This window comes from Prunus dulcis, chromosome 6, assembly GCF_902201215.1.
Source record: "Prunus dulcis chromosome 6, ALMONDv2, whole genome shotgun sequence".
NCBI classification, from domain to species: Eukaryota; Viridiplantae; Streptophyta; class Magnoliopsida; order Rosales; family Rosaceae; genus Prunus; species Prunus dulcis.
Genome location: NC_047655.1, coordinates 13884527 through 13894329, shown reverse-complemented (window position 1 = coordinate 13894329; position 9803 = coordinate 13884527). Strand labels below are relative to the sequence as shown.

The 9803-nt window shown below is 35.7% G+C and overlaps 1 protein-coding gene across 1 annotated transcript; it reads right to left on the bottom strand.

Moving 5' to 3' along the window:
• Positions 1–2202: 2202 nt before the first annotated feature.
• LOC117631257 (COP9 signalosome complex subunit 2) lies at positions 2203–9444 on the bottom strand. Its single transcript, XM_034364301.1, has 12 exons — positions 9191–9444; positions 9001–9093; positions 8719–8797; positions 7105–7345; positions 6955–7029; positions 6729–6863; positions 4373–4560; positions 3427–3495; positions 3256–3346; positions 2989–3123; positions 2685–2797; positions 2203–2580 (listed from the first exon to the last, which is right to left on the bottom strand). The coding sequence occupies exons 1-12, from the start codon at positions 9198–9200 to the stop codon at positions 2490–2492; spliced, it is 1320 nt and encodes a 439-aa protein (XP_034220192.1). The 5' UTR covers positions 9201–9444; the 3' UTR covers positions 2203–2489.
• Between the last annotated feature and the right edge of the window lie 359 nt (positions 9445–9803).

Sequence of the window (9803 nt, the reverse complement as noted above, 5' to 3'; positions counted from 1 at the left end):
CCCACGCGCTGCCACACGCGCGGGGCAGATCGGGTGTCCAAAGCGATTCGGGTGTGCCGAAAAATCGTGGAACCGAGACTCCAAACTCCTACCATAGGTAAAACACCCCATTTGGAGTCACTTTTGTTCTTGGACTACCCCCAAAAAGTGACCAGAAATGGTAGTTTCGAAGGGCCGAAGTTTCGGCCAAACTTCAAGTCGAAAAACGAACCCCTTAGAGCTAAAATNGATCAAAGACCATATACCCATCAGCTAGAGCACGAAAAATAGGTCAAAAACCATACCTTACTCGATCGATTTGGTTGAGAAACGAAGGAGAACGAGCTCCCACAAATTTTCGAAAAAAACTGTCGGACCCGGCCTGTTTCGTGGCAGTTNCCGGCTACTACAGTGGCGGATGGAGGCTNAGGAGGGGCAGGGCTGATAGAGGGAAGTGAGGTGGTTCGTTTGGNACCGGTATTGCCTGAAACGGTGGTCTGAGTTGGGAGAAATCGCTCTCTAAAGTCGGCTGGTCCAGATGGTTCGAGAGAGTGCAGCTGGGTTTATAAAAACTGAACTTCGAAATATTTACGGTTCTGCCACTGAGACTCTTTTGACCATAACTCCTTCGTTACAACTCCGATTCGGGTCTACTCCGTGTCTACGGACTCGTTTTTCCGTGCTCTACGCAACTGCGTAAGCGGAATTCCCAAATTCTTTCTCGATTAAAAAGTCAAATATTTCCCCATTAAAATATGCGAGGGCAATGTGGTCATTTCGCTAAAAGATATTTTCCTTACCTTTTTAGATATTTTCTTTCTTTTTGATATTTTGTTTTGGGTTCTTACAGGTAAGGTGTACATGGAGGTGTATGTCAAATATACACATTTGGTTGTCGAAATGTCCTGCAATGGGGAGGTGTATACGGCTGTAAATAAACATCACAGCCGTGAGATGGGAAAAAAGATGCAAATGTATATTTAATTTTACACCCATCCAAGTGGGTCTCGTAACAAAAAAGCCAAGAGAGAGGAGATAGGAAAATTGTCTAAGAGATGGGGAAGTTATTAAAATGGTGGGCCCAGGCCGTGGCTGAGATTTATTAAAATGGAGAAGTTATTAAAATGATGCAAATGTACAAAGTTCTTCTCCAATAGCTTTCTAATGTATGGCCAGATTTCATTCAAATTGAAATATAAAACTGATTAACGGTGAAAAATAAATTCAAATCAAAGTCGATGATTTAGATTAATTTTATTACATCATATCAAAATGAAATTATATCTTATCGGAATTTTAAAATTTTTAGGTCAATTTGTTTAGAAAAAATAATTAAACGTAACACACACAAAATCAACACAAAAAATTAACATTAAAAAAATTTAACACAAAAAACAAATTAATACAAGAAAATCATATTTACATCTTTAAATTTGCATCCAACTTATTAGAGCAAATATGACATTTACATCTCCCGGAAGTATAAAGGAGATGTAAAAGTGGCTTTACACCTCTAAATTTACACATCCCCACTGTCGATGCTCAAAGAGTAGCATTATTCGTTTTTTTTATTCCATTTTCATTTCATCAATCAAATTTCCAAATCTACACTCACTTGCTAAGGACAATTTTTTTAATTGGTAAGTGCACTTTTTGCGTGTTAATGGAACCTCCATATATAAACTACAATTTGTATTGATTTTTAATTGGTAATTGACAATAATCCGTTTCTTATAAATAGTCTCATTCTAACATAACATGTTATACAAAAACTCTTACAGATGAGAAAATTTAAAAGTACAAAGGAATTGAATTAGAAATGACGGAAATTAATATTCTAAAATTTGAATGGCTAACAAATTTAAACATGGAATTTAACATTTATTTGTAAAGTTATCTTCTTTAAAACTCAATCTCTCTTGGATATTTAAAAATTATAACTACTTAGAAATTAAAATTGGGATTTATGACCTCCAAATTCTATGTCCATTCTCACGTGGAATTTCCAAATTTCTTTGTTTAGTTATCCAAACATGAGAACTGGTTTATTTGAATTTAAATATTCTGACTTGTCAAAATTCCAATTTTATTTCCCTCATTCAAACAAACTGTTATAGAGCCTATTTAGAGAGACAAACCCAAATTAGCTACTTGTCATTTTCTAATTGGTTCCTAGTGCGTTAAATTTTCTAAGAACCAATTAAAAAAATGACAAGTGGTTAGTATAAAAACCGAAGCTATATTGCTGATCCAAACAGACATAATAACACCATTAAACACATACCTTCTTCCTGCCTAGCGACAGTTCGACACAATTGAATCTTACAAAATGGTCATACTTAATAATATACTACTCAATAAAAACCAGCTTATAAAGCTCCGAAATCACGTCTATTCACATCTCATCCAGCATTTGTTCTCAAAAGGGGTAAAAGTTGGAGCTCAACTAACTCATGACATAATAACAGAAAGCTGGGCACCATCCAGATCGTAAACGATAAATGTGATTCTCAATATACTCGGTTACTGATAGTTTGGTAAAGAGACTTTAGCTGTGTGTTCCATTTATCTATAGCAGCATATTTCTTCATTCCCTTTGACCTGCACATTGTTTGCGAATGAATCAGTGGCAATCAAACATGTACTTCTACCGTGAACCAGCATGCATGGATTAAAAGTAAAAGGTACAAGTCAAGTAAACAGACCTGTCACCACGCTCTAAGAGCCGGTTCACCTGATCTATATGTCCATCGATTCGGTTATCCAAAATAAGCGAAACCAAGAGTTGCTCAACATCTTTCTCAGGCACATTAAGTTCCTGAACGTCAACGAAGTTCAGTAAGTTTACAGGTGATATGATCAAGCAGCAGCGATGGTCATATTGAAAAAAAAAGAAAAGTATTTAAACTAAAAGATAAAACCCATCCAGTGTTTCTCAAGAGTTAATGATTAAACAAGCACAACAAAGCAATGAGCAACAAATACAAAAAGATAGAATGTATGGCCCACCTTTGATATGAAGGGAATCCGTATTCTAGTGTACGGCTTGATAAGTTTAAGCAGCACTTGTGTCCTAACATTCTTCAACAGATCTTCAATATAGTTTCGGATGAACGGATCATCCATAATTGTCCTCCTGTTACTCTGAAAAAAGTACAAATGCTAATTCAACTAAGGGAAATAATACAGAAAGAAAGAGAGAAGAAAAAAAATGAATGAACACATACACAGAGGTAAGTTTAACTTGCATAACGTTATGTTAGAGAAGAATAACACCTTAAGAATTTTCTCAAACTCCAGTATCTCATTTCGTTGATATGCTGCTATCAGATTTGTCATTGCCAAGATCTCAGGATCATTTTTATACCTGCGGAACCGAAATCGTAAGAACAGAAGGAGATGCAAGAACTTGAAAACGCAGAAAAAAAACATATTTTCAAAACTTACGGCTTTGCTTCTTGACCATCAAATGGATTAACCTCTGACTCCATCAGCATATTAGCCAGAACTAGATACCTGTCAAGCAACGCACATTGAACATGGAGAGATTAGTAAAACCTGGGGAACACAAAGACAATTGCCATATATCTATTGTGTATCCCAGTTTAAAACAACTCAAAGACAATCGCCATATATCAACTAAGGAATGTGTGTCATGTAATTAAGAAACACACAAACACAATGAGTTTAACCAAAGGAATTGCCATCATGTTGTCTAAGTCTTCAAATCATATCACTACAAATTTAAAATTAACAGCCATTCAAAGTTTCTAGTAAAATTTATACTATAAAAACGGTTATTTGTCAACAAATGCTACCATAACCTTGGTAAAATAAAAATTCGTCGTCTTAAATTCCAATTATAGGTATTTATTATCCAAATGGTCATGCAATTGTCTCCATTAATTTCTTATGTTAGATGGTGCATTTTACATGTAGTATGACTTCAGCTCTCATCCATGGTGAACTGTGAGGTTGACTCCATCATTAGTAAACCTTACCATCTAATTTCATACCCCTCATCGTCTTAAATTCCAATTATAGGTATTTATTATCCAAATGGTGATGCAATTGCCTCCATTAATTTCATATGTTAGATGGTGCATTTTACATGTAGTATTGACTTCAGCTCTCATCCATGTATGACTTCAGCTCTCATCCATGGTGAACTGTGAGGTTGACTCCATCATTAGTAAACCTTACCATCTAAGTTTCATACCCCTCATAGGTGATAGCACATAATGATTTGTAGACTGACCTCTACTTTTGAAAACTATCAACAATGAGAGAGAGAGAGAGAGAGAGAGAGAGAGAGAGAGAGAGAGAGAGGAGCGCCTATTAACAAGTCCAAATGAAAAAAAAAAAAAAAAATGCATGGCACCAGAGAGCATACTTCAAGCATTGTATACGCCTCTGGTTCCCAGCTTCATCGTAGTTCTTAAAGGCTTCAAAAAAATCTGTGGCTGCATCTGCCCACTGACGCTCTGCCATATGCATCTTCCCCCCACACTCACGAATTATTCCCATGATCCTAGGATGAGGTATTGCTGACTTGATTGCAAGCGCTTTTTGGTATAATTGCTGCATTCAATCCACAGTCAGATGCTGCTAAATCACAACAGCAAACAGAAACACACAAAATGACAAAAAGTATATTCCTTGATGAATTATCACTACAACGACAATGGTAAGGAGGCCTTGTTTAGCCTTTTACGAAATATGACACACTAGCTACAAAAATTATATTGTTCCCTCGGAATTCATTCGGCTGAGGCGTTCTTCCATCTATATTTCAAAGGGCTACAAATCGTCCCCTTGGGATATTGAAACAAGGGTAAGGCATTATCCACTTAAGCATTTTGCACATGTTGTTATACAATCATGAGGAACTTTTATTATCCTATTAATAATAATATTGACTAATTAACATGGGGCAAATAACACAATCTTTCAAAATTGTGCATGCATACATTTGACTATATAAAGTTCTGTTTTATATATTGATGGATGCTCTATGGTTGCTGGCATTTAGTGTAGGAACCCAACCCACCAAACCCAACATGAACTTTAGGAAACTCAGGCAGATTGACTCCAACCTGAGGAACCTAACAAACTTATATATAATTAGACAAAATCTATTATATTTCTTTTTCATACCCAGAAATCCACCAATCCTCAAAGTGGGCACAGCTTTGAAACTGGCGCCTCCCGCCGAACCCTACAATCTTTGGGAGATAGGAAATACGAGCAAATAGGTAGGTAGGTACCTTTGGGGGTTTTGAACGTCAGACCGCATGGGAGCAAACCATGGGCCTGACTGTTCCAACTAATGTAACATGTATGCCAACCAACAAATATATATACACATTATTTAGTTATAGATTTAAAACAATGCATATTTCATGATTCTTGTTCTTCATTTTATTTATGCCTGAAGATCCACTTTGATTGAAACAATAAACCAAAACAAGCACTTAAAAATGACCATTTACTTATGTTGTAATACAACTAAGGTGTTATACTTTTTTTCCGAAATTTAGAAATTATTACCCCATTGTTTCATAATAGTATCCCAGCATTTGTTTTTCACATAACTCGACTGCTCACAAACCCAATCCTCCTAATAACTTGATTTGAAATCTACACGAACCACTTTTCAATTAAACTTTCATTTCAACTGTATTTTACATTTAAAATCCTTTAACCAACCATCAGAAACATCACTTGAGCCATTTACAACATGAGTCAATTAAACATATGGATGATCTTCTGACCACTCCACTGAATTTCTTACCAACTTCTCCAAGAATATTTCTCTAGTCTAAAACTTATTGTATAGACATAATCTAATGTTGAAGCTGCTTGTACAGTGGAAATGCATAGACAAGAAATAACCGCTTGTGGGAATATTGATAAAAATATTGAGATTGTGAAACGCAGAAGTTAGTGCAACTCAACCAAAAGGGATCTGAGATGCATGAATTTTTTTAACTGAACCCCAGAACTAATGTGGATCTCATCTTCCTAGAAATTTTCCAACTCATATGCTTTTCATTGATCTGGTATGATTTAGAAGATCAATTGAAGAATTGGGCAACACTTGTTTCCTTCAATTTCGATTTAACTTATTCATGGAAGACCATTTTTTCCTTTTGCTTTCTTCTCTTTAAAAAGGGTCATAAGCATATACATGCATGCATTTTAGGGGTAGGGTTAAGTGTGGGGGCAACGGAAGGGGAGGGTGAAGGTGACTGAGAAGGAAGGAGCAAGGGCAGTTTGGGAATAATAGGGTGAGACGAGTAAATTTATATATATTAAAATAGGGTCAGCGAGGACATAGAAATGGCCGGGGGGCGGGGGGCACTAGCTCCACTCTTAAAAATTCCACATGAACAAAATTTACAAAAGACCGTCTTTTGCTACAATACATACAATAAGTTCAACGTCTATCTGTTACCATGCTCATAACACTTACAATTCTATTCAATTTGAGAAATGATTCAGAGAGAAAATGATCACACCAATTTTCCCCACTTCAAACTCTTATTCTCTCAATTTAACAAATAAAAAAGTTAAGCAAACCAGAGTTGACCCACTGAAATACTGGTATTAATAATCTATTTAGCATTATATATTTGTGCTTTAATTAAACCAAACCCTACATCTCAGAGTCTGGCAGAAAATGCATATCACAAAGACAGAGTGGAGAGAATGAGAGTTAGTCTACAACAAAGATTGAAGATTATTACCTTGAGCTTTTTATTATTTTTAGTCTCCGTGTACATCTGAATCTCAATTGCATAAACCTCCAGAAGTTGACTTCCTTTCTTTTGGTCATCTGTACCATCTTCTTTTTGACAAGATTTATGGAGTTCTTTCAGAATCTAATAGTTCAACATAGGTTATGCTCAGCCTTTTAAGATCACAATCAGCATAATATTTTGCTGAAAGGTATCATCCAAATAGACAGATTACCTTATTCATTCGCCCATATTCACCCATATCAAACCAAATTTTGCACAGCTTAAGATTTGTCTTGAACCAAAGTCTCTGCATAACAAGAGGTCAGATTGCATTCATATTAGAAATAAAAAACTTATGCTAAAACTATGGTTATATTCTGACCTCATTCTTTGCCTCTTCAAGGGCCTTTAAAGTGGTCTGATAGAACTCTTGCAGGAGACCAAAGTTCTGACTAGCCGAACCAGAAACAAAATCCATAATATTGTTTATACATTTTTCACTGTAATTTCGTGTTACTGCTGATTTGATATATGTCAACATCACCCTGTACGCATCCATCATTTCTTTATACCTCCCCAGACGATAATAAAGCTTCACAGTTTGCTTCAAAGCTTTAAATCCCCTGTAACATATTTATTTAACTTTTTAGAAAAAAACTTTATTAAAAGCAAAAACTATGTATAGAAACGTTCACAGGACATCCACAGACAACTTATGATAAGAAACAATAAGCCCAAAACACTGTAATCTGAAAACAGAATGCACAATATATAAAATAAAAACTGAACAACTAAAAACAAACTACAAGAAAACATATCGTCACTACAGCTATGAAATCTAACAGAAAAACATACAAGGAATCCCCCTAAAATCTGCACAAACCAATTCCCACAATGCTGACCATATCTAACTTGATCCCAAGGATCTTCCACATCAACGCCTTTCTAATGCCAAAAAAATTATCCTATTACACTCCAACCCAATTACCCAACATATAGCTAATGCCAAACAATATGAAAAATGAAACGAAGCCCTTCTGTTGCAAAAGAAACTACTATAAGATTTGCACGTAAAACACCCTGACCCATCTAACTTCCAACTCCTAACATTGGTTTTTGAAGGAACAAATGAGCCCATTCCACACTTCCTAACAGTGAAGCATCTTCCACCTTCAAATCACTAAGATTCCTGCTTAAGACAAAATCCCAATTATAAGGAAAATAAATAGCATCCGCACACCCTGAAATACACTCATAGTGTTTTCTAGAACGTGCATGTAACCTGGGAAACAGTGTCTGCATAGGCCCTTCCCCCAGCCACGAAACCTCTCAAAATCTCACCCTTTCCCCATTATTCACTACAAACTTGCACAACTTCAACAAAATATAAAATAAATTGAGGAAGGAGAGTTAACAAACTACACAAGTGTTTAGGGTACAAAATTTAATCCCCTGGTGAAAAATTTAATTATTAAGGAATACCTCCAACAAATGAATTCAGAAGGAAAACAAAATTTGCACAAGTTTGGCAGTTCCATTCAAGGCTCATGAAAAGGGAAAAATATAAGCATAAAGCTTCTAATGCACATATACACCATAAACTATACATCTTTTAAATGAAGTTTGGTAGTTGCCATGTATTCCCCCATCATACTTCTTTCACAATTTAAATGAAGATGTATTGTTTCTCAAGTTAAGAATAAACCCTTCCCTGTTTCCCCATTAAATAGAAAGAAAAACTAAAAGCAAAAAAAACAAACAAGCAAGATTAATCCTGGCTTCTCACAAATCCTAACTTCATTTCACAACAAGGGGATTCTATTATCATCATCGAAGACCAAATCTACAAGCATAATCGTTTTCCAGACTCATTAAATTCTATTTTTCCTTCCCTCTAAAAAAGAATATAGGAATTAAACAAAGAGAACATCTAAATTTTAAGGTGTTGCCAGAACTCATTTACTTTTTTCAGCAAAAGTTTATTGGTGTTACTCACCACTCGGCTTTCTCAGGCTCCATTCGAACTACTTCATCGAATCCTGAAAGAGCTCCTTCGGGATCTGTCTCAACCAAACCTGAGTTTTTTTGGAAGTCGGAAAAAAAACAAAAAAAAACTCATCCAGTGTGGCAAAGAGAAAATAAATATGATTGAACCCTAACTGTTCCAAAATAAAAATACTATTGAACCCTAAAAGCAAAAGCTGAGAACCCATGTTCATCAGAAAAGAAAGGATGAGAACCCATTGAAATATATCGCGAAAATCAAACCTAAAAATACCTTTAGAGTTGTAATATTGGTTCTCAATGTCAACATCCTGTTCCTCAGGCTCCTCATCCGAGTACTCGAATCCGTAATCCTCCATATCAGCATCTGCATACACACACATACACATATAGATAATGAGGCATTCAATAATTTTGTGAATAAATATATACATATATATATAAATCTCGGGAGAGAAAGAGACCGGAACCCATGACTGCTCAAGAGCCAAGAAGGAATTCTGAGCTTTCAAAGCGTTTAAGATTCGGAAGCTACTGAAAGCAGAAGAGAGCAGAGAGGAGACGGAATCGAGAGAGGGCTCAAATCCCTCTTATTAGGGCATTCCGATGGAAAAGGGGCGCTTTGGGACTTCGCACGCACACTGTCTGTGACATCGTCATTTTAGATCACTATAATTTTTCGGGTGATTTTATTTGCAGCCAATTATTTGCTAATTTTAAGCCAGAATAAACTATTTTACCATTTTACATAATTACTGTTAAGAATACAAAATATTTAAAATTAAATTAAATTAAATTTACTCACTACACACCTACATAAATTCCTGCAATCCTCGTTATATTTTTTTCACAAACTATTATGTTCCTACAACCCTAACAAGGTTTACACGACTTATATTTGTGAAAACATATCTAGTATTTATTCATGAAGAGTGAGACTGAAGTTAGGGAGGCTTCAAATGAGGTATGAGTTTACTTTTTAGTGTTTTTCAAGTTTAGGGTTGTATGGTGATCACTAGTTATATGCAACACACCAGTACCGATTGCGATAGGAAAACTCGGTGGCATGCCACCCAA

Coding starts and splice junctions, on each gene's coding strand:
- LOC117631257 (XM_034364301.1), bottom strand. Junction 2,798..2,988: donor GGATTCCCTTCATATCAAAG/GTGGGCCATACA, acceptor GTTGACGTTCAG/GAACTTAATGTGCCTGAGAA. Junction 2,581..2,684: donor CTCTTAGAGCGTGGTGACAG/GTCTGTTTACTT, acceptor AACAATGTGCAG/GTCAAAGGGAATGAAGAAAT.